Source organism: Mustela putorius, unplaced genomic scaffold, assembly GCF_011764305.1.
Source record: "Mustela putorius furo isolate JIRA1106 unplaced genomic scaffold, ASM1176430v1.1 tig00000596_pilon_pilon_pilon, whole genome shotgun sequence".
Taxonomy (NCBI): Eukaryota; Metazoa; Chordata; class Mammalia; order Carnivora; family Mustelidae; genus Mustela; species Mustela putorius.
Window position 1 is genome coordinate 3,558,181 of NW_025421428.1, and position 26,338 is coordinate 3,584,518.

General features: G+C 37.0%; 2 protein-coding genes across 4 annotated transcripts in view; one reads left to right on the forward strand and one right to left on the reverse strand.

Annotated features, from left to right (window-relative positions):
* Window positions 1–577: 577 nt before the first annotated feature.
* Window positions 578–25,751, reverse strand: RAB14 (RAB14, member RAS oncogene family). Its single transcript, XM_004775600.3, has 8 exons — window positions 25,619–25,751; window positions 15,977–16,035; window positions 14,615–14,668; window positions 13,232–13,409; window positions 9,376–9,442; window positions 4,574–4,661; window positions 4,210–4,240; window positions 578–3,214 (listed from the first exon to the last, which is right to left on the reverse strand). The coding sequence occupies exons 2-8, from the start codon at window positions 16,026–16,028 to the stop codon at window positions 3,037–3,039; spliced, it is 648 nt and encodes a 215-aa protein (XP_004775657.1). The 5' UTR covers window positions 16,029–16,035; window positions 25,619–25,751; the 3' UTR covers window positions 578–3,036.
* The window catches only part of LOC101680262 (translation initiation factor IF-2-like), a 42,381-nt gene continuing 40,985 nt past the window's right edge, over window positions 24,943–26,338 (forward strand). For all 3 annotated transcript variants that reach the window (XM_045082334.1, XM_045082336.1, XM_045082335.1), the window contains exon 1: window positions 24,943–26,279. In XM_045082334.1, coding sequence (XP_044938269.1) covers window positions 25,139–26,251 — 1,113 coding nt within the window. In that variant the 5' untranslated portion in view covers window positions 24,943–25,138 and the 3' untranslated portion in view covers window positions 26,252–26,279. The remainder of the gene's footprint in view (window positions 26,280–26,338) is intronic.

Below are 26,338 nucleotides of genomic sequence, written 5' to 3' on the forward strand. Positions count from 1 at the left end.
CCCATTCTGTCCATGTGCTGAGTAAGGGTAAAATATCTTCTTTCTAAACTGCCACATGAACCCTATTCCCCTGTGGACAGGAATGGAAGGTAATCATTTGATCTTCTGTGTAAGGGGGAGTGACCTGAACCACACACATCTATATAGAAAGATCACACCTGAAACAACGGATATGTGAGCAAAAAAGTTCTCAAAACTATAGTTTGGAATTGGGGAGGTAATTAATATGTGAAACCAAACACCTGGTTCCAAAAGACCTCTTTCCAAAGAAACTTTACTATATCCAGTATTATGTGAACATTACCACCAAAAAAAATTTTTTTTAATCAAGTTTACTGTATCGAACATTTTATTATCCATGAAACACTTGAACATTGCACTGGAATGTCTGAGCACCAATTTACTAATCAAGAGGGCCTCCACACAGGTGCAAGGTTAACAAGTAACCCACAGAAGCAGGTGACCCCACATGTAGTAAACTCTCATTGATGAAAGATTAAAAGAACTTCACATTCTCTCCAAAGTGTACTTCCCAGTGTCTGGCACATGCATGTTACAATAGGACAATTTGCTCTTCTATTTTTGAGCACCCAAGTTTATTACAGGGGAGTACACATGCAAACAACAGAATTTGGCCCAAAGTACAGTCAAGGGAGAACACTATCAGGCACCAAGTGTGCTGATATCACACTGAAAAAGGTTGACTGAAAACACTGCAAGGGTGATCCAAATACAAGGACAAAACTAAGTCAACTACTGAGTCATGTGGAGTTATATGCTATATATGTAGACTTCTCTTCATACAGTAAGGACAATTCGCCAATAAAAACTGGCAACTTCTGCCAAATAATTGTTTGCCTGAAAAAAATATGAAATCCTATTGTAGTTCAGAAAATAATGCAAACCATTTTAATTTAATCTAGATACAGGTACTTTATTTACAAATATTTAGATTAATAGCATTTTGTTACATCAAATGAAGAGTACAGCAGTCTGAATAAATCCTGTCACAAAAACAATTAAGACCCACTGTAACTAACTTTGGGAATCAGGGTATTGCACCTAAACAAGCCACAGTCTTTAGTTTGTGATTGCTACCTTATATCCCAATGGGTGGTTGGTTTGTTTTTTTGTAAATATATACACACACCAGCAGGTCATGGTCCCTGGGCGAGTCCCTTGTGAAGCAACAGGGTAAGCAAAATGGGTCACTGTAAGTCTTTAACAGAACGTACCAATCTACTCCAGGAATCTTGTTTTTTAAAAAGTTAAACAAAGACAAAAATAAAGATGAGTCCACAAATTAACCAAATCCTATTTTCTGCACATTCCAGTTTTGGCTTTTATTTAACATTGACTATACAATACTCCAGTACTACCACATGTTTACAACCCAGAAAGCTGTATTTTTTATTTTTTATTTTCACTTTAGTGTCTGTAAAGAGGGATTTAAAATGTGTATTTTAAACACAGCAGTTGAGCTGAATGATTTTATAGAATATAGTAAGGTTTACCACCTATCCTACTTCAAATAGCTTCAATTCTCCATCTGGACCATAAACTGAATCAGAAATCAATGGAAAGAAGTAAAGAACTTCGTAAAACATAAGTCTGTTGTCTAAAGAGATTGTTTCCCTTGCAATACAGTATTCTTTCAGTGGCCAAACCACCTAGTGCAAAGTAATAACTTACTTTGTATCAGCACAAACACCGTTAGAAACACTTTCCCTTTTACAAAACAACTTATGCCAACAGGACATAAAATAGCCCCTCATACTAAGAACACAAGGGTATCCTAAATTACTTCACTGTAGTGTTAAAAATGCACAATTTAAAATCCCTTAACAGCAGACCTGTGGTTCTGACTGTCCGGTACACAATCTCACCATTCCAAGAAGATAAAGGTATAAAAGCTTAAAATGTGCAATAATAAACCCAGCCTTTTTTCTTTTTCTATACAGTAAGGCAAGAAATGCAGCCTGTAATGCAAAATGTTTACAAAGAGAAAAGCAGGTTAGCACATTGTCGATTGCACAAGAACAGTTAAGAAAATCAGCAGGTAAGCCACAGTGCAAAGATGGAACAGAATCTGCTAGTGTTAATCCTCTCACGCTACAGGAGCTCTTTCCAGCATAATGTCCCCAAACGCTGCCAGCACCAGAGGGTGGAGCCAGTATTACTTGTGAACTGCAGTTGTGTATTTCCTTGTGTGAAATGGAAGGGAGTAACATGGTCACATATAGGTCATACTGTACAAACTGGTATTTTATACTGTTCCAATGCCAGTAATCAATTTATTTTCTTCATTAAAATAATATACACAGAATGTATTGTTAGTTCGGTTCCTTCAAATTTTATACATATTTACTTTCTGCTAAAGAGAAAAGGATAAAATGGCATAAAAAAAAGATAAAGCTATTAATTAAGCACAAGAGAAAAGATAAATGGATATTTTCCCTGTGCAAGGCTAAGACAGAAGCAAACCTCCACGAGAAAACTGCCACCCACGCAACAGGAAATTTATCCAACAAAAACAAAAGCAGTTATAGAACCCATTCTCTATCAGAAGTCATTTCACAGCAATAAACTTATTGGTTACAACAGACATACTTGAACAGTTAAAGATGGGGAGAAAGGCTTAAGATATCCTCAAATTAAACCATACAGTAAGACAAAGCCTTGCCCAAAAAAAAAAAAAAGGAAGGATAAAAATCATTTAAGTCCAGCATCAGTGCTCAGTTTAAATCATGTACTGGTGACATATCTATCACGAGGACAATCAAGGGGAAAAAAAAGTCTAGATTTACCATGCAGGAGAGATTTATTACTCTACTTGCCTTTTGATAACCTGATTACATCTAGTTGTTTTAGCAGTTTAGTATTGTGTTAAACTGTTTTTACAACAGAGTTGTTTTTTCTTTTTTTTTTTTTTTAATTAAACCCAGTAAGATGTACAGAAGACAATGAGGCAGTAAAAAGTACTGCTTCCAACAGACAGAGGTGAAAGGTCAAATGGGAGCGACAGCAAAGAGGTCACTAGCAGCCACAGCCTTCTCTCTGGGGTTGGGGTTCACTGGTTAGCCGGCCTCCCTGTGGGGCTGAAGGTTTGTGCTGTACACCAGACTCGGCAGCATTCAGATCCAGGCTTCCATCCTGAATGTTCTGATAGATTTTCTTGGCAGCCTCAAGGAAAGCATCTTCTACATTCTCTCCCCTAAGAGGCAAATGACAACTTTATTGGAGAATCACAGCTTTCTACAAAGGATAAGGCATTATACACTGACCTTTTGCTAACCTTTAGTCAACTGCCATGATGTCTTCAACTTAGCCACTGTCATCTAATAAAAGATTACCAAAAGACTGAGCTAAGAGAACAACATGGGGAAATATTTTCTGTGGAAAGCATATAAACAAGATACTAACAGCTATTTCTATAAACCCTATTTGGATAACTGAATGTGTTCTAATCATTAAAATGTCATATATTAATATATAAGGAAAAGTGAGGACAGGCCATTTTTGTAATAGCAAGAAGGTATTCCAAACAAGTGAGATTCCAGGATTTGTATGGTCTAATTAGCTAAGCATTAACTATATTTTTTAATTTTGTGACGGTGACATATTTGTGCTCGACCATGGTCTCACTTCAGTTCTCTTAGTACCAATAACATGGATGAAGCTAAACCAAAAGGGGCTAGCTTCTTACCCAGCAAGGAATTTCTGACTTAATAAATGAAGAACTCTGACTTAAGTCCTGGGGTTCGATAATGGACATGGAGTAACGATTAGAAAACATCAATTATGTTTCTGATTATTCTTAGACATTGTTTCCTTAAGCCATGCTTTGTAATCGAAGTACTAAATGCATAGAATACCCAAGCTTGAGTCCAAGATGCCAAATTCAACCTCCATTGTGAAAGTCAAGCACTTCTGGAATGCTAACAAAGTTTCATTTATTAACCTGGTTTACCAGGGGAATAATCACAGTACAATCTTTTAGATAAAGTAGCAAAAACTATTATCTTTGAAATGTGAAACAGGAAGCAAAGGGATGCCTGCTTAACTGTCTTCCCACAATAAACATCACACATACATGTATTATTATATGTAAGCAAATACATTATACATTTTCGACATGTATAGTTCTACTTTGAGAAGTTTGAATGTAACTGAATGTAACTGAAAATGATTAATTTTAGTCATACTTACGTTTTTGCACTTGCTTCAAGGAACAATAAGCCTAAAAATTAAAATTCAGACTATAATTAAGACATTTCAAATGAACTCAAAAGGACATTTTCTCCAATAACATTTGAATTAGGGTTTCCTATCAGCTATCAGTACTCCTACCATAGTCTTTTATGAAACAGTATGTTAGGTTTGAGATGAGGGGAGTCTTAACATTTGTCTTAACATTAACATTTGTCATATGCACTACCCCCATATTTTACTTCTTCATTCTTGAGATTTAAGTAGTTGGCATTAAAAGAAAAGTGTCAAATAGTCCGCAGTATCAAAATGCCACCCCTCCCATGAATGACCCCCAAAAAGCCATTAAAAGTCTTAAACCCACCATTTTCTTCAGCAAACTGTTTGGCTTCTTCATATGTAACATCTCTTTGTGCCTCCAAATCTGCTTTATTTCCTATGAGAATTATTACCTAATTTGTGACCAAAAGAAAGACATATTAATACAAAAGCAACCATCAACCATGGAAATTCTGAAATCCAAAAATTTTGATAGAAAAAAACATATAGGCCTAAGAAGGAAACCAAGCACCAGCAATCATCCAGCACATAGATAAGGAGAATCACGAAATCAGTACTATTAGGAGTGAGGTCAGCAATTACCTAGGCTATGGGCTGACAAACTTTCTATATAGGCAAAGAGTATATATTTCACGTCTGTGGAGCTCAAATGGTCTCTTTGCACATACTTCTTAACTTTTTCTTTTAAATAGCCTTCTAAAAATGTAAAATCCATTCTTAGCTTGCAAGCCATTCAAAAACAATACAGCCCATGAGGAACACCCTGGTCTAGGCCAAAGGTTATGATTTATCTGAGTAAGATTACTAAAAGGTCCATGCACAAGCTCCAGGAAATCTGTGAATACACTGAAATTAAGCACAGAATGCTATAAACAAGAACATTTCGCTGGAAGAAAAGGCTCATGGTTTTCATCTGATTTTTGAGTGTCTCTGGGACCCTCAAAAAGTTAAACTACCAGTTCAACTCCTTCGGGCTACTGGTAAAAAAATTAGTGATCAAATCAGGCAATGGGACTTGTCAAAGGTCACTCAGGGAGTCAGTGGTTTAGAAGGACTTTAGAACCAAACTATGACCTTCAAACACTGTCTTTACACTAGCCCTGGAGAAGGACTAAGTTTGTAGCAACTGAAAACAAAGGTCTGCGTTCCATGGGGAACAGTGGTGGGGGAGGAAGGGGTGGGGGGACCCACATGCAAAACAAGTTCAAATCCAAGGCAAAATATCACATATACATACACCTACTCTGGAATCATTTATGTAAGTGAAGTTAGGCCAAAGTTAAAGGCAGCTCTACAAAGCTCTAAGAAAAAAGTTTGCAGCCTTAGGGAAATAGAGCTTTTTGATCTTTATGGTGGTTTCTGGGGACTGCGGGTAGGGCATTATGGATAAACTGTCTCTGTCTACATATAAGCTTATCTGATACCAATTCGTGATTTCCCCCTCCTTTCCCTTCCCAACAGATGTGGTAATCCAGATGTTGATACTGTAGGAATGGATGGTTTCAACCAAAAGTGATTTCTACCATTAACTTTTCCTCATGTGAAACTGTAGCCCCTAACTCTCCTACTCCTTAAAAATGATGTCCAAAGAGCTGAAGAACCATTGTAATCTGAATGTAAACCTTGAACAAGAACACTTATGCAGCATAACAAACGTGAGCATTCTTCAATCAGTGAGGACAAAGGCCCAATGAGGAGGGAAAGGCACTTTCACATGAAGTCTGCTAGTCCTTTAAAGGATAAGGTAAGAACACATGAAAAAGGGAATCCATTTTTTTTTTCCAAAGATTTTATTTATTTGACAGAGAGAGAGAAATCACAAGTAGGCAGAGAGGCAGGCAGAGAGAGAGAGGGGGGAGGAAGCGGACACGGGGCTCGATCCCAGGACCCTGGGATCATGACCTGAGCCAAAGGCAGAGGCTTTAACCCACTGAGCCACCCAGGCGCCCCCAATTTTGTTTTTTTAAATCAAGGCTGGTAAAATCACAATGACCTACTCCAGGGCCATTAGATGGCAGGTACTCAAAACAAATGTCAACTATACTTCAATAATAAATTCAAAAAGAAAATCAACAATACTGAACTGCACACTTTAAATGGGTAAATTATGTTAATTATCTCAATAAAGCAGTTTTTAAAAGATAATTTAAAAAATTTTTAGACATTTGCCGAATGGAAACACTGCCTTCTCTCCCAATTTCTTAAGAACTTCCAAGCTGTGCTTCCCGTCAGCCTGAAAGGAGACATAAAAGTGGCATACTAACTAGACAGAGGTACAAAATACACCACCAACAAAATGGGAAAGTATGCAATTTCTACATAGAAACTGAAGGCAATGTTACAGAAATCGTAACATTCGAGCTGGATGTTAAGAGATTTTCTTCTGTAGGGGAGCAAATTTTGCCATCCCAAAATATTCTCTTTGGAATATTTATCTTAAGCTGGCTTATTTTTAAACAGAAGACACAAGTAAAGCTCTGAAAACCCAGAAGTTACCCTTTAAGAGACCTTTACATCTGTAAGAAAAATCTCCATTTGTAAGGGTGTTTCCCTCTCAGTATGAGGAAGAGGGGTGGACTCAATCTCCAGAAACCTGTAACAACTCTGTCAATTAATTTCTTAGACAAGCCAGAAGAATCTTGAAGGGTAAAGATCTTCCTCCCTAACACTTTCTTTTGAAGATCTGGTAAAATTTGAAGAGGCATAAATGAGGCAGGAAAGACATGGCTAATTTGTCATTATGCTCCTCTAAGGGCCTTCTACAATGAGTTTTGTTTGCTTCTTAACATTTTTTTTTGAAATATCTATAGAATAGAGCTTTACTATATACCTTTCACTAAGCTTCCTTAATAGTAGCATCTTACAGACTCAAAACCAGAAAACTGACATTGGTGCAATCTATGTTCCTTAGTCAGATTTTACCAGATGTACACACGTGTGTGTGTGTGTGTGTGTGTGTGTGTGTGTGTGTGTGGTTCTATGCAAACTTACTGCAGATATAGATTTATGTCACCACAATTAGTATACAGAACTGTTCCATCACTAGAAAGGAACTGCTTTGTGCCCTTTCTAGTTGAGGCACAGCACTCATATCCTTCACCCCCATTTGCTAACCTCTGGCAACAACACATCTGTTCTCTTCCACAATTTTGTCTTTTTGAGAATGTTTCATAAATGGAATCATACAGTACGTAATTTTTTGAGATTAACTTTTTTCACTCATGTGTAATGAGTGAAATGCCCCTGACATCCATCTAAATTGCTGTATGTATCAATAGTTCATTTCTTTGTGTAGCTGAGGAGTATTTTACAGTATGAATGTACCACTGACTGTTTAACAATTCACCTCCTAATGACCATCTGGGTTGTTTCCGATTTTTGTAGCTGAGGAGTATCTTACAGTACAAATGTACCAGATTGTTTTAACAATTCACCTCCTGATGATCATCTAGGTTTTTTCCAATTTTGGGCTATTGTAAATAAAGCTACTATGAATGTTCATCTATAGGTCTGTACATATACGTACAGTGGGTTTAAGGGGATAATGGATATGAAATTTCCAGGCACAGTCCCTATCATAAATGGCAAACCACTCTGGGGCACCTGGTTGGCTCAGTCTGCTAAGTGGCTGGATCTGGATTTCGGCTCAGGTCATGATCTTGGGGTCATGGGATAGAGACCCCGGAGTCAGGCTCCACACTCAGCTGGGAGCTTGCTTTAGGACTCTCTATCCCTCTCCCCCATCCCTGCTCAGGCTCTCTCTCTAAAATAAATAAATCTTTAAAAAAAAAAAAAGGCACATCATGTTAACTTTCAGTACAATTTATTGCTGTTCCCTGATAAAAGCCAATCTTACCACTGATTACCTACTTATTGAATCAGACCTCTGCTCAATGGTGGAGTACAAAGCTAAGTGAGACACAGGCCTTGCTCTGAAGAAGCTCAGTCAGTCACACCTAAGTACCTTCCCTTGCTTGTTCCTGGAATGCCCCCTTAAGCATTTATTAAAACCTTACTCACCTCTACAGTCCCAATGCAAACATACCTTTCTCTGTAAAGCTGGTTTCTCCAGACGGCACTGCTTATCCTGGGTACTTCCAGCAATGCACATACCAGCTGCTCTATTTCTACCTCATATCTCACTCTGCTTTTCAGCAGTTATTTGTATACACACAGCTATCCCCTTACTAAACTGTAACATTTTGTGTTACAGTTTATCTTTGAATACATTTATCTTTGAAGGACCACATTTATCTTTGAATACTATAAAGTCTAGCATGTTGGTTGGCCTTTAAAATCTCAATAAATTGGGGCACCTGGGTGGCTCAGTGGGTTAAGCTCAGGTCATGAATCCCAGGGTCTTGGGATTGAGCCCCACATCGGGCTCTCTGCTCAGCAGGGAGCCTGCTTCCCTCTCTCTCTCAGCCTAGTTGTGATCTCTGTCTGTCAAATAAATAAATTCTTTAAAAAATAAATAAATAAAATCTCAATAAATATCTTCTCAGTCTGGCGAAGAAACTAATCTGTATTTTCATTTAGAAACAAATTTTTTAAATTTTCAATTTGAAAATATAGCACAATGGCTTTTTAATTTTTTAAGATTTATTACAATTTTATTGTAATAAACTATTACAATAGTTGAAATGTTTTTGTAAAAAAAATTTTAAACTAATTTTTTTAAAGCATGCAGAACTCTTTGTTTTTAACTGAAATTTTACTGAGATAATTGTAAATACACAAGCAGTTGTTAAGAAATAACAGAGACCACTTATAATTTGCCCAGTTTCTTCCAACGGTAACATTTAATGAAATAAATGCAGATCCCTTTTAAACTGATTGTTTCAGATTTCATTGTCTTCACCTGACATGAGAACACCACCCCATTCATAACTTTTTTTTTTTAACCACAAACATGAACAAACATCACATGTAAGATGCAAAACCTGGGGTAATTAGTACTAAAAAAAAATGCTATCTTCTCAATTAATTTAAAAATACACTCTCATTCTTGGTACTTATATACAAAAATTCTACTAGCAAACCACTCTTCTTCTGGGGTTAGCATAGATCTTACATTTTCTATATAATAGATGTTATTCAACTTACAGTATTTGGATTGGTGAGATTCCTTGCATCTGTCAACCAGCTGCTTAAGTGATTATATGTACTTCTTCTGCAAAAATTAAAGTTTACATTTGTGACTTCCACATACAATTGTCATTTCAATTTTTTTTAAAAAGGAATTTCAAATAAATATTTATAATATTCCCTTTCATCAAAAACTGACTGTGGAATGTAAACCCACACTTTCCAGAAGTCTAGCCAAATCTATTATTTTAAATAAATAAATCAGTATCTAACAACTTTGCTAATTATATACAGAAGTAAACTGTTTACATTTAAAGGCACATTCATAAACAGTGGGCAAGGAAAAACACAGAAAATTAATGGAAACAATTCTGAATTAAGAATTTCTAATCTGAAGTAAAAACTAGGATTTTTAAAAATCATCCATATTTTCAATCACAAAATGGGAGAAATAATATCAAAATGTCTAGCGAATATGTTCACTGACAAACATATTTGCATCTGGCCAGTATTAGAAACCAAGATGTTCACACTACTATACACTGATATAAAACTCACCTTTCTTCCAAGAGAAAGTTAACTATGACAACATAAAAACCAGCTTTAAAATGGCACTTAATGTATTTGACTGGAAATCCAAGCCCCCAGATAACAAAATAAGTTTATTCTAACTTTTTATTCTTATTTACTAGTACCTAAATCATTCTGAGATTCAGACTGCCCTATTTCTCCAAGCAAGAGTTTAGAAACTCGTAGGCTCATTTGCACTAGCCAAATAGGCCCAAAGAGGACAAGCAAATCCAAATAATTTGTAATATTATATACAGTACATAGAATATAAGTATTTGTCAGACTTTACCAAAGGGGTCAAATAAAATTTTGAAAGTTAAAAATGTTTGATTTATATACATTCACAAAACATTAATCCATCTTATTCATTTCACAGGTGAGAAAACAGAAGCTCGCAAAGATTTAAATGCATTTCAGAGCCAGGCCTTGAACTCTTTCTTTATGCACATAGTGTCCTCAAAGTGTTTCAAATTTAGTCTTGTGAATATATTCCATGAACTCCAGCTGCCAGTACCAATATAAAGTTGGATTTTCCAAACATTTAATCCTTTCCCAGTAAAAGAAGTTGTACGGTTTTCTTTTCACTGTGCTAACTTATGTTACACACAAAACACCACCTAACCGTTTAAAAAAAAGGGGGTCAAATAAAAACATTTTCCCAATGTTTTAAAATTTTCTAGGTAAAATCTTCTAATACTCAAATATTTTTTAAAAGCACAAGTCTTATCATTTTACTGTTCCAAATCTGTAGTTACTGGCATACCTTGCTTTAACACAACAGATTTATCCTACTTTGTGCACAAAAACTTACACAGGACAAATCCCAAAACATTAATATTTATTTTGATAAATTTTAAAATGTCAAAGCTGGCAGCAAGAATGAATTACAAACTGCCACCACTTTGGTAAACAGAAAAATCTATATATCCTTTTTAAGTATCAAGACCATATAAACTGTTATTATTTAGATATGCCCATAACCTCTGCTACTAATTTCTTAGGTAATTGTTATTTACTTAAAATTCACCATAATTTCAAATCTATTTAACTATAGCAGCATGCCAATACTCATTAATTAGTGGCAAGAGTGCTTTAAAAAAAAAGTAAAAAATATCCCTAACTTTGCCATGTAAAATGACTTATCAAACAACTGATAGAGCCAAACAAACTGCCATGATAAGCTATGTTGTCAATTTAGGAAGTATCCTGTAACAATTACAGTTAATGCCAGGAATAAAGGTATTATTAAAGTAGAACTTTCAAGTTTTTAAAATGTGAAGAAGAATAGAAAAAAAAGAAAAAAAATCAATGTTATGGATACAACATCAGTGTCACTATGAAATATTAATAAAGCACCTGTCTAAAGTATGCAGTACTTTTTTTTCAGTAAAATTTTATTGGGATATAATGAATTTACCACAAAGCTCATCCTTTTAAAGTATACAATGTAGTGGTTTTTGGTATATATACCAAAGTTGTGTAGTGATCACTCGTATCTAATTCTAGAACATTTTTATCAACCCCAAAAGAAACACTGCACCCATCAGCACTCAATCTCCACACCACAGCAATCCATTTTCTGTCTCTGAATTGGCCTATTCTGGCTATTTCATATAAATGCAGTCATACAACATGTGGCTTCCTTCACTTAGCAAAATGTCTTCAAGATTCATCCACTGTATAGCATGTATCAGAGAGTCTTTCCTTTTAATGGTCAGATTATACTTCACTGTATGAGTATACCCATTTGTTTATCTATCCCTTAGTTAATGGACATTTGGGGTGCTCCCACCAGAAGTACTTTTGAAGATTCAGAGAGACACAACTTTTACCAGAAGTATTTATTACGCTTAAAAGGTTATGTTTAAAAGCAAACCATACACATGTATCAAATCATCACCCTGGACCTTAAACTTACACAATCTTATATGTCAACTGTATTATCAGTAAACATGGAGGGGGGGGCACAAGCACACACTTGCACAAAGCAAAACAAACTACAACACTTTAGACTGTTACACTCTTAAAGACACATCACCACATTTAAATTTATCAGCAATGGAGTTTTTAATTATGCAAAGTCTTCAGGAATGCATCCCTTATTAGGATGTCCTGCACAGAAGGCCAGGTCTTTAATAATCTTCCCACAAAACTATTTACAAGAAATCATGTGACCAGTTGCTTGCCTATTCAGAAGAGCATTAAGGCTATTTTGCTCTGTTTTGCTGTGAGATTAACCAATTCTGGAACTCAATGAACTTCAAGCACTATAATTATAATCTGCCACTGTCTTCATTCTAAGTCCACATTTCCCAAAGTGTGTTAATAAAATAAGCTTAAGAAACACTAACTAAGTTAAAGAATTTCATTAATGCAGAACTTCTCAGGATGCTAATATGTTAATGTACACTGTATCATGACTCTTCAAGAGAAAACAGTATAAACCATTTCTCAAAAGGAAATATGCTTGAAAGTCCCTTTGGTCCTACTCACCCATCCCTACCTCACCCAAAAAAGCAAGACAAGAGGCACACTGCTTTAAGCTGGCATTTGCATTAATATGAAAGGTGATCCAGTTCATTTTCCAGCTTAGCACAGTTTAATGAAGTGGCACAATTTTCTATGTTTTCTGAAGCCAAATATTTACGGTCCAGTTTTTTTACTTTTTATCAAGTGCTTTCAGTTTCCCAAAATAGCCAAGCTGAAATAAATTTAATGCTGCTGCATGAAGTACTATAAACCATTTTAATTCATTTTAGAACAAAAAAGAATTTAAGTAAATGAACAAATACCTCAAACACCTTCAGATGCAAGCATAAGAACTTTTTATAATCTACCATGTTGCATTAGCAAAACTACTTAATTCCTTCCCTGACCTTATTTTGAAAAGGTGTCAACTTTAACACCAGAGACTGAATAGAGTTAACTCCTCAAGACTTGTTTGCTTTCTACTGAAGTGAAAAGAACAAACTTTGGTATAAAATATTATTTCACCTCATATAATTGAACTGATGCTGCTTTTCAGAATAGTATTCTTCTATTAGCTCCACCAGCATCTCCCAAAGCTTTTTTTCAGTCATATTCACTTTCAGAAAAGGAAATCAACATGTTACATCAAGTCTTACACAACAGTGTAGAGAAATAACCGTAAGATCCAAATAAGCTCATTTAAAATCACACAATCACAAACTAAGAATGTCTAAATCAATAAACACACACACACACACACACACACACACCAAACCACAGTGCCTAAAGCAGATTTTTCTCAAGTATGAAGTTTGGAAAAGTATTAATCTCTTACCTAGTGATATCATACACCATAAGTGCTCCCGCAGCTCCTCTGTAGTAGCTTCGTGTAACAGCCCTAAACCTCTCCTGTCCTGCTGTATCCCAAATCTGCAGTTTGATTTTTTGGCCACTAACTTCAATTATTCTTGTACCAAATTCAACACCAATTGTGTGAGGACAATCAGCCATAACTGTTAGAGAGAAAAAAGAAATATAATAATCTAACTTCCAGAAAGCTTCAGATTAAGACCAGCAGGGAGAAGAGCCACTGGATTATTAAATAACATATTAATGCTTGTAGGCTGTATGTGGACGAAGCTAGCACTGAAAAAATATTAGCAAAAACACAGAAGTCGAATCTGACTGCACTAGAACAGGGGTCAGCACACTTCTGTAAAGGACCAAATAATTAATAGTTAAGTTTTGTAGCCAAAACCACAACTACTGAACTCTACTGCTGAAGCACAAAAGCAGCCAAAGACTCTAAGTAAAATGAACATAGTTGTATTGTAATAAAACTTTATTTACAAAAACAGGCAGTAACTGGATTTGACCCACACGCTATTATTTACTGATCCCTGGACTAAAAGAATCTGCTAATTCAAGATTTTTAGTAAGTTCTTCGTAACACCAACATTATGCTATTTAACATATAACAAAACAATCAATGGCTTTAAGACTTTAGAAGTTGTCAAATTTTTCTCCTGAAAAATATTATCAGTATCTCAAAGAAAAACACATTTAATATATACTTAAACATACTGGCAAGTTACATAATTCCAATCCAACAGGACAAGTTTATTAGTCCTTTCCTTATAATTAGGCCATTGAAAACCTAAACCTATTATTCTCTGGTACAAGAATACACAGACTGTTGGAGATGTCATAAAATTTACATTAAGAGAAAAAAAAGCCATAAAATTAGTTTCAACTATATTTAGCCTATTAGTTACATAAAATAACATGGTCTACTCCCCTAAGACAGAGTTATAGTTCAAATATTAATCAACCAGTCTTGATATAAAAAGAATTTCATTTAAATATTTCCAATCTATTATTATTTAGTTAATAAGTGATATATGCAGCAAAATTTCCAAAATGGAGAGTCAGAGAAAATATTATTTAAATTTGACATTATAATTTTTAAAAATTTTCTACCACCAAAAAAACCTAAACAAGTAACTCAAATTATATATGGTATATAAATTAACACTCTATACATGCAGGTGTATTTCATTTTATATGCTTCTATTTAAAAAAAATTCCCTCCCTAAAGACAAAAATGTATATATGCAGAAAAGTTATTATCAAATGCATGGAGCGTAATGAAAATGACACTTTTTAAAAGGTAGGAAAGGGAGTATAAATTTATTACTTAACCTTATTGTGAACTTACATTTTTTTTCTGTAAATTGATGAAGTAAGCAAGATTTTCCTACTCCCATATCTCCTGTTTAAAAAGAAAGAAAAGTTTCAATTGGCAATTACATTTCTCAATTTTATACTCATAATTAAATGTAATGATTGTTATACCCCCTACTATATCACATCACAAATTTCTGGGACACTTGAAAAGATGAGTTCGAAAAATCCTACATGTCACTTTTCACTGTGATGTACAAACTGATTATTCCCAATCTTCAGCAGTATCAGAATTAAATTATAAATTATGTTAGCAAGTAACTATCAGCTGGGAAGTGCTTTTTAACAAAGAAACTGTTGTTAAGAGAAGCATTTTTTACTTTGAACTGTTTCAAAGTTTTATATTGTTTTTTCCCCCTTAATTCATGCATAAAAGCAAAAGACATAAGGACACAACAAACAGGGCAGCATGTAACAAGCAAAAATAGTAAGTTTTGGAAGTCTGATTGACTAGATCCCATCTATCTCTTCTTATATTCTTATATTCCCTGTATTTCTTATAGCCTGGGTGGCTCAGTGGGTTAATCCTCTGCCTCAGGTCATGATCTCAGGGTCCTGGGATCAGCCCCGCACCAGGCTCTCTGCTCAGCAGGGAGCCTGCTTCCCTCTCTCTCTCTCTCTCTCTGCCTGCCTCTCTGCCTACTTGCGATCTCTGTCAAATAAATAAAATCTTAAAAAAAAAAAAAATTCCACAAAAGATAAGCATGTGCATTATATGAAATCCGTAACAGATGTTATCTCTAACTGTACTACATAGGCATATAACCCTTCATGAAGGAAGTATTGAGCCCACCATTACATCAAACTGTTCTAATATGAAGAATTAACTGAAAAGTATGTGTACTTCCAACCAAACTCTTACAACTACACCTGGGTAAACAATCTTATCTTTTAATTTGAGCAACATCTTGAAACTTAGCAGAAAAACCACCAGTATTATATTTTATGTATATTACACAACTACTCTGACTCAATGTTCTCTATCAATTTTTGGAATCCAGGTGGCTCCAAGGGTTTTCATGGTATTTTTGAAAAGTTATCAGTGCTCCTAGGAAATTAGTACCACTTCCAGGATTAACAAGCTTTCAGGCAGCCCTCAAGAACAATCAATATCACTTCAAAAAGTACCCATCAGTGTACTACAGAAGTATCCAGGGCCACAATACAAAAAGTACATCACTACCACAAAAATAAAGGAGCTTTAATTTTGCAGTTAAAAAAATAACAACAACAAAAAACACTCACTCTTCTGGAGTGGTATGTTAAGCATTAGTATATAAATATTTTGTATATTAACTTTCTTTGTAGAGCAAGAGCATAAATTAAATAAACTTACCAATAATAATATATTTAAAGATGTAAGAGTAGTTGTATGGTGCAGTTGCCATGGTGGCACTAAAAACAAAGAAAACTGTGTTACTTCAGAAGGATATACACAAGTTCTCCAGTTGGTCACTGCCAGTTTTTAAAAGATATATAAAATACAGCATACTGATTATAAACAAAATGTTGATTACAATAAGCCAGAGTAAAACTGCATTTTCCAAACTGATCAAATGCACAAATTCTCCTGGATGAACATTAACATTCTCGTGTGTTATCCATAGAAATATCAGAAACCATTATATCAGAACAATTCCATTATTTCTCTTTAGGGAATATCCAGTAAGAAAAGTTACTATGGAAAATTTCAAACAATTAAATCTTTATATATTTGAGTTAAATATCATTATAAAGTCTTCCTCCTTTGAAGTCCCCACTCCTGTTAACTGATCCAGTAAATTACTGATAGCCAACTTGTTCAGAACTCTGATTTTACAAAAGAATGTTATAAAAAGTAACCACTAACTTACAAACACATAAAACTCTTAAGAGTTATAAAAAGTAACTTTTTTACTCCACTTTAAATCATGGTTAGCACAACATCCAAAAAAAGACCAGTCCAACTATTTCCAAACCAAATTACAGTCAGAATTAGATAAAAAACCACATGAAACTGTTGTTCCTACTGACTTTTTAAAAAGTCAATTATTTGCAATTTCAATTAGGTTCAACCTAATACAGGATCTGAAGATTAACAATGTATCAAATGCCTACTATATACTATTCTAAAAGCTAAAATAATGGCATAAAATACTACTTATGGTTGTCAAATCTGCAAGTTTATATATTAGACAATATTTAGAAAGATCCCAGCCTATTCTTTGCCCTCGGGTATACTTAACCTAAATAATTCTTATTTCTACTTTTAACAACTTAAAAAAAAAAAAACAAAACTCTCCAATTTATTCAAATGAATGCCGTGAATGTGTCAGACACTGTGCTAGGTGCTAGAGAAACAAGAGGTAAAATGTAGTAATGGTAGTAACTTCAAGTAACATTTATTCTAGTCAAACCAGCTTTCAGTTTAAGGAAAAGATAAAAATTATGCATGTGCACATGTCCACACACAAAGATCTGACCCCATTTTTTTAAAAAATTGGTTTTCAATTTTTAAAATATGATTTTTACTGTTATGGGCAATTGTCACATTATACAAGCCAGATATGGTAACGATGGCGGAAATTTTTTTTCTAAGACAAAATTACCATATAATAAAATTTAACCTATAGAAAAAGTATGTATTTAAAATAAGTGAATTCTTGTTATCAGGGAAAAGAAAGTTGTTCACACAATATAGTCTTAACATAATATAGTCACTTAACTGTAAGGATTACATTTAACCGAAGTGGATGCCCTACTACCCATTCCAGCTTGAAATGTTCTAGCACTCTGATAATCCATCTTCATCATCACTGAACTCCCTTAACCAGTTCGTTCAGGAAGGGAGTTTTTCTAGTTAACTGATTCTGAACAACATAATAACTTGTTTCCCTTTTTGCAGACACTGGGGACTCAAAGCTTATTAAGAATAAACGTGGTCCTGAGGCTAAAATTGGTGTAGACTATTCACCAAATCTCTAAACCAGATCCTAAACACAAGGAAAAGAATAATCTTTCACAATAAAAATATTTTTTTCATTCTTCCTGCATTCTTCCAGAATCCTGTAATTAATTTTTAGCTCCTTTTTTAAGGATTCTTCCTGCATTCTTCCAGAACCCTGTAATTAATTTTTAGCTCCTTTTTTAAGCTCATCTTTTCCCACTCAAACTTGGGGAAAAGTAATCGTTTATTCACCTTGAAATTACTGTTGCTTTCATGCTCTTCCCCTTTGACTTTCCCATTCCTCTCTCTCTTCTTACTCAAAGTTGTAGCTATATACACTTTGCTCCCTTCCATTTTATTGTTAAAACCAAAACCACGGGGCACCTGGGTGGCTTAGTTGGTTAAATGTCTGCTTTGGCTCAGGTCCTGATCCCAGGGTCCTAGGATGGAAACCCACCTCAGGCTCTCTGCTCAGTAGGGAGCTTGCTTCTCCCTCTCCCTTTGTGCCTCCCCCTTACTCGTGCTCACTCTATCTTGCTCTTTCTCTCTAAAATAAAATCTTCAAAAAAAAACAAACAAAAAAACAAAACAAAAACAAGGCCTCTACAACCCTAATTTCTCACTGAAATGCTCTAAAGGCTAATCATGAAATTAAAAGCCAATTCCAGTTGTATTAATTTGTGTACTTGCTAATTATAACACAGCATTCATTAAATATCTACAAGATGACTAATTTTAAAACATTTTTTTAAATTACCAAGCATTAATTAGCATAAACTATTCCCAAATAAAAGAGAATGATCACTTTCACAGAATAAATACAGTGCCCTGTCTTCACCTCACCACACAATTTTCTGGTTCAAGTTTCTTAAAAATGAACCCTAAAAGCAAAGTTAAAAAAGAAAGCTACTGGGATGCCTAGGTGGCTCAATTGGTTAAGCATCTGCCTTCCGCTCAGGTCATGATCCCGGAGTCTGTGGGATCAAGCCCTGAGTCCCAGGTCTGGCTTCTTGCTCAGCAGGGAACCTGCTTCTCCCTCTCCCCTCCCCCCTTCTCATGCGTGTGCCTGCTCACTCTCTAATAAATACAATCTTTAAATTAAGAAAAAAAAAAAAAAAAAAGGAAAGCTACTCAAACTTAATTTCAGTAGACAATGAAGGCAGAAGCGTCCAGCACTGTAGGCACTAACACAACAGGCCCTCCCTCTCTTATATAAGCTTAGATACAAACTAGGTTTAAATATACTCCCAGACTTTATTGGTTACATTCACTCATAATTAGGTATTTGCAGTAAAACTATATTCAAGTGGCCCATTTAATTTTTTTTTAAAGATTCTGTTTATTTGAGAGAGAGAAAGAGAGCGAGCATGAGAGGGGGTAGAGTTAGAGGGAGAAGCAGACTCCATTGAGCAGGGAGCCTGATGCGGGACTCAGTTCTAGGATTCCAGGATCATGACCCGAGGCGAAGGCAATCGCTTAACCAACTGAGCCACAAAGGCGTCCCTCAAGTTGCCCCTTTTAAATATTAACTAGGCTTAATATTGTTCTAAAAAAGAATTTCTCAACATCATTTCTTGAACATGAATGAAACACACCACTGTTGAAGTGAAGAATGTACTTTTTAACTAGCTTTGGAAGGGGAAAAAAGTTTGCCCACTATTACTTAAGGATGCTTCTGCTTTAATCAAAAGTAAAAAAAGGGGTGAACAGGGGCAAAAACCATTGGTATAGTTCAAACACTCTGAAAACATGAGTCCATTCTAACAGTACCATCTCCACTAATTAAAAAACCTTAATAATATTCTGTAACTTGTGCACAACTGCTGGTGTGATTAAAATGTATTCTCCATGTGTTACAAAAGCATGAGAATAAAATTCATAGGCAGCTAAGATTCAATGCCTCTGATTTCCTTATGAGTACCACTTTCAGACAGTAAGCTTCGTTAAATACAAAATGAACAACCTGTAAACTAGTAACAATTGTTACAGTTACCATTTATTGGGCACTTAATATTCTCCAAGCAATGTACTAATAAACACTTCACATGCAATTTCAATTAATTCTTACTACTACAGCCTTATAAAACAGTGAGTATAATCCTCATTTTACAGATGAAGACTCAACAGGTAAGTAACCATGCCCAGGTCACAGAGCTAAGTGGTCAAGTCTATAATGGACCTAAGACTTTTTTAACTACAGAGAATCCCTCTTATCCACTATACCATCCAGCCTCCCCCATAATTATAAGATGCACCATGAAGTCCTTTCATGGTACTTAGGGACACAAACCTTTCTCAGTTCACTCACCTTGTTCTAATTTAATACTCTAAGTAGTATTAAAAAAATTATATTCAGGTGATATGTTGTAATCAGGATTTACAGATATGGATAAATAATTACATTAATCCAAATTATATCTACTTACAAAAAAGTTTTTGAAGGTAACACTTGTTGAGAGTAAACCATGAGCTGATCAGCACTACTTTTCCCTACATACAATTCTTACTTAATTCTCACAACTCTGCAGAGTTATTATCATTAAGTCCATGTAAAAAACTGAAGAAACAGGGGCACCTGGGTGGTTCAGTTGGTTAAGCATTCGCTTTCAGCTCAGGTCATGATCCTAGGATCCTGGGATCAAACCCCACACTGGGCTTCCTGCTCAGTGGGGAGCCTGCTTCTCCCTCTGCTTGGTTCTCCCACTTGTTCTCTCTTGAATGAATGAATGAATGAATGAATAAACAAATAAATAAATAAATCTTTTAAAAAGCCCCCAAAAAACCTGAAGAAGTTGAGGTTTGGAGAAATTAACTAATTTGGCCTGTGTTACAAAATAGTAAATGGCAGAGCTGGAACTTGAACCCAGGTCCGATTCCAAAGAACATGATTTTCTCTATCTAAGGTAGCTTATTAAAGGCATATATATGTAGAATGACACACACACACGTGGACCGATAGGACCAAAAAATCAAAATCGAAGGAAAATGGAGAATAATTACACTAAATATTTACAATTATAGTTTTACATGTGCATGTGTAAAACTTAGCTCTAAACTTTCTGGCTGTCAAGAGAAATGATTACTAAATGCACACTGAACACTCATGATTGTTGTGTGGCCCCTTTAAATATTAACTATGCCTAATACTGCCTTAACAAAGGATTTTTCGAGATTAGCATTAACTCTTGAACACAAGAAACACACCACCATCGAGGTTAGGAATAAATTTAAAAATGGGGTATGCTACTATATACAACTCTGCAGTGTGTTTTACACTGAACAAAATGATGGACCTATTTGCAGACCCATACACAGAGCTCTACATGGTTACTAAATGCACATTAAATACTAATCACTGTTGCCCCCAAAATAAAATTGCATGGTCTCCACACAGTTAAACAGATACAGACATATAAATGACTGGATTTGAAATGTGCAGACAGAGGTGAAGGCTAAAGAACTTTCATACAATCTGCTTATGAACTGCCACATTTTTAGGAGGTAAACAATGTATTTTAAAATCTTAAAGATAATCCAAATCACCCTCTGATGAAAAAGTAGCCCACAGATACAAAATCTTCAATCCATAACGTTATAGGTCCAAGTGGATCTAATACAGCATTTTTACAAACAAAACAAAAAACCCACCAAAAAAACAAAAAACAAAAACTGGAAAACAATCAATCTACAATCTAACAGGGAAATGACTGAAGAAATTGAGGTTTCAATACTAATAACTGAAATGATCAGCACTACTTTTCCCTACATACAATTCTTACTTAATTCTCACAACTCTGCAGAGTTACTATCACTAAGTCCATATAAAAACTGAAGAAACAGGGGCATCTGAGTGGTTATTATTATGATGAAATAATATGCATTTAGTTCAAAACCATTTAGATATAGATGTATTAACCTGAAAATATATCCATGATTTTAAGTGAAAAAAAAGTTGACAGAATTTTATGCAATAGCTTCTCTCATTTTTAATTACACACACACACACACCCAGTCTCTCTCTCAATCTTGTATATAGGTAATATGGAAGGAGACACACCAAACTGTGAAAAATGAATACATGGACTGTGAGCAGAAAAAGGATAGGAAGGAATTATTAACTTTCTTTATAACACTGCACTAACAGGATAAGCATATACTATATTCACTGCTAATTTTCTAAAGTAGTCAAAGTAGAGAAAATAACTTAAATTTTTTTTTTAAGATTTTATTTATTTATTTGACAGAGAGAGATCACAAGCAGGCAGAGAGGCAGGCAGAGAGAGAGGAGGAAGCAGGCTCCCCACTGAGCAAAGAGCCTGATGTGGGGCTCGATCCCAGGACCCTGAGATCATGACCTGAGCTGAAGGCAGTGGCTTAACCCACTGAACCACCCAGGTGCCCCGAGAAAAAAACTTAAATATTTTTAAAGCATTTTTATATATAATTCTAATACAAAACAAATTTAAGAAAAACAAAAACAAGCAGTGCCTGGGGGGCTCAGTCAGTTAAGCAGTCCACTCTGGATTTTGGCTCAGGTTATCTCAGGGTCTTGGGATCGAGCCCTGAGTGGGGCTCCACACTCAACAGGGAATCTGCTTGAGAATTCTCTCCCTCTCGCCCTTCCCCATCTCGCATTTGTGCACGCTCTCTACAATAAATAAATCTCAAAGAAAAAAAGAATTTAAAAAAAATCCAAAAAACTCCCATTCATAATACTTTCAACATAACTTCCACATTTACAATAACAGGGAACAACATATGAAGTTAATCATATGATCAGCCTCAAAAAAAAACACACACAAAAAAACCCAAAAAACAAAAAAGAAACCACTCCAATAATTGACAGTATTTTTTCCTTTTCTTTTAGAGCTTGGCTTTTTACTGTGTTAACTTATGCACTATGTCTGACTAATCCTTTCACAACTGTTTTACAGCTATTTTATTCTTCTCCTTAGGACATATGACATGTCCATGTAATTTTTACATAACTTATTCAAGACAACACAAGACAAAAACAACCCACAAAATATTCCAGGTGATTTAAAATCTGATCTTCATGGTTAAAATTAGTAAGCTTGGTTTTTTGTTTTTGTTACATGTAAGACATTTTGTAATAAACACCAGAATCAAGATAGACTGCTCTTGCGATTCCAATACAAAAATATTTGTTGAGCATTTATTAAGCGCAAACTCTTGGGTTAGGCTTTCACAATATAGTAATGATCAAAAATAATAATAAAAAAACACATTATTCCTGTCTTCATGAAACTTAAGAACAGAAAGAGTTTAAACAAAGATTTGCTTACAAACTCTCTAACGTGGATTGCTACTTGATTTGTCAGTCAGTGGACACAAAACTTTATTAGTTATTCTAATAATCTAATCTAATCTGAATGAATGGTCAATTTCCTCAACAGTAATGCAACCTCTGAAAATAACCCATCCATTTCTGACACCCACTTCTAAAAAACTCACTTTTGACAAGACATTCAATGTCATACTTTTACATAAATTAATGTAAGAAAAAGAACTGGATTCCTTACTATGTTAAGAAAATCACAAAATTTCCTTGTTATGATGACTGTGCTATGAAAAAGTAGTACTCCAATACTTCACCTCTGTTCACAGAATGAAAGTACTTAAAGGAAAAAAAACAGAACCCTGTACTTACTCCTAGAGTTGAAAGGTTAGTAATATCAAAAATTTTCCTGATGAAGTATCATGTCTGAAATTTGCTTTAAAATAATTTGGTGGAAAGGGTTAAGGTGTATATTGATGAACAGGACTGATCACTGTTGATACTGGCTGATGAGTATATGAAGCCTCATTCTACCACTCTATTTTGTATATGTTTAAAACTATCTAGAACATAAAATGTTTTAAAAGTACCCTATCTTCCATACCTCTATTTGTACCCTGCTGTCTCCAACCATGTCTGTTACTTTTAACCACACAAAACTGTTTCAAGCTTTAAAAGAAAGAAACAAACATCTCTCAGTAGTCCTATTTTAACATATTTGCCTTAATCAAAAGTTTACTCCAACAGTACAAAATCTTAATAAGATTATGCAAAGATATTTAATACTGATAAAGATTAGCTTTAAAACACTCCAAACTCTGTTGCACAGTTGAAGTACGACACAATAAAGTTTAACATGAAATATAAAAAGCAAAAACTTTTTAAAATGTAGCTTTAATTTCAAGGAATTTTTTAGGTTATTGGAATCTAAAAGGGTCTTCCATCTTTACAACAATTAACATTTATTGAGTGCCTAATACATGCCACCTATTTTATAAACAATCTTTAATAGTAAAAACTCATTATACAGGTAAGAAAACCAACTCAGAGACTTGAGATATCCGCAGTCATACACTACCAAGGGAAAAAAGACTAAGGCCCAGGTCTAACTGTCCAACTCTCTGAAGCCATGCTCCTCTTTGTTCAACAAAAATTAAACATTCACTACATGCCTGGCACTGTTACAGACAATGGGGTACTTAACTAAATGCCAAGCAACGTGCTAAGGGTTTTTTAATCCTATTTAATCCTCAAAACAATTCTAAAATGTAGGTACAATTATTCCCTGTATAGATAAGGACACCGACTCGGAGAGGCTAGGTAACTTGCTTTAAGGTCATTCAAACTAGAAAGTGGCAGTATTGGAGTAGGAACCCTCCAGAACTCTTAACTACACATGACTTAAGGCATGAACAAATAAAAGGGCCCAAGCAGAACTCTGAAGACAAATTTCGGAAAGTGCTGGGGGAAGAGGGAATGGGAGCTAGATATCTGCAGGGTCAAGTCTGTGTTCAATTACCACATATAAGAAAAGACATTCGTGACAGTAAACTTTGCAAGGGTTCAAGTGGGCTCTAACACTTTTGTGGGACCACCAGAAAAGCACTTGCCTTCTGGGAACCCCCGTTTCTTCTTCCAATGGGAAATGAAAATCTTGCCACCTCTCCTCTGGGGCTGGGAGAATGAGGACCGGCAGTGGAGCAGCTGACACTACAGACTTTGAGTTACAAAGGAGTCGTCAGTTGTCATCCCACGGAAACACAGGGAAAGAGGAATTAAGCTGGAAGTACAGTTTGAGTGGTCACGCCTGGGACACTGGCCTAACTTGAGTGCAACCGAGAAACACGAGGCAAGTGTGGGAGAGGCCGGCGTGTCCGGACCATCATTAGCCAGTCACATCGCAACTTCCAGCCTCAGTTTCCTCACTTGTAAAGTGCAGGTGACTTGACTTATCACCAAGGGCTCGGCTTAGCAGGTAGCACCGCGGTGAGGACAGCCGAATCCGCGCCTGGCTCACGGCAAGGCGCAACCCATCAAAACAAACGCCTGCTTTGCCTTCTTTCCTTAAATTCTAGAAATGCAAAAAAAAAAAAAAAAAAAAAAACTTTCCGTCTTCTTCACTGCTTCTCCATGCCACCTAAGCTCGACGCCTTATAGGATGTCACAGGCCTCGCCGGGCCTCACCCAAAGCAGAACCTCGCCAGCACGGACCCTTTCGCCAGCCCAAGTCCACAGTCTACCCACAGCGACAAGGACACCGGAGCTCCTCCAAGATGCCGGCGAGGCAGCGAGAGGCTGTCTTTTGTACTCCGGGCAGACGCGGCCTACGGGACGGGGAGTGCCACGTCTGGGCTCGTGGGCTGCGGGGCGCCGTGCCTCGCGTGGATAAATACCGCGGGGGTGGTCTGCAGCCGCCAGAACCGCAGGGACGAGAGGGGCCTGCGGAAGGTGTCTGTCAGCCCAGCCCGGCCGAGGAGGCGGGGAAGGCGAGGCAGAACACACCCTTCCCCGCACGCCCCGGAGCTCTCCGCTGGGCGAACGCAGCGCGGGGACACCCCCGCCCCCGCACGGGAGTCCCGTCAGGCCCGGCGCCGCGGCGCCCACCGCCGACCCGCGGCTCGCCGCGGCCTGGCAGGGCCTGTCCTGCGGCGCCACCCGCCCGCCGCCCAGCTCGCCGTCGTCCGCACGCCGGCCCCCGGAGAGCCGGACGAGGAGGTCTCGGCCGGACGGACACTGCGGAGGGCCCGGCTTACCTGGGGGGTTGCTGGTGGCTGGGCAGCTTTCCGGGCGGGAGGGGGGCGTCAGGACGAGGAAGAGGAGTGCAGGCGCAGCGGGAGAAGGGCGGGGGCGGTCGGCCGAGGCCCCGGCAGGTAGCGGGCTGGCGGAAGAGGTGCAGACGCACTGGCGGTAGTAGCGGTGGCAGCAGCGACTGCTCCTGCGGCTCCCTCAGGATCTTCCTCGGGCAGGTCCAAGATGGCGGCGCTCCCTGCACAGGGTTTCCTGTCACCCTCGCAATGGGCCGGACCACAAAAGAAGCGAGGGGGGAGGAGAATGCGCGCGCAGCTGGCGGAGCCCGGAAGAGGGTGGCCGGGCCCCGGCCCACTAGTCACGCCCCTTCCTCAGCCCTTCCCTCTGGACTCGTCGCGCCGCCGCCGAGGCCCGCCCCACTGGCGGTGGCGCCTGTAGGGGCGGAGGAGAGCGCCTCTGCGCAAGCGCCGTCGCGTGCTCGCCGCCGAGGGAAGTTACTGCGCAGGTTTGCGTGGAGCTTGCTGAAGTACGACTGGGTCTCAAAGGGTTGGGGTTGTTGCTTTGTGGACTTTTTACTATTTTTAATGCCCGCAAATACTGCTTACTGGACGCTTGTGCTACACTGGCCGCAATGCTAAGCACACATTTACTGCGTTCACTCAACAGGTACGTTTTGAGCGATTCGTACACAGAGGTGAACGAGGCTCGCTGTCCCTGTCCAACAA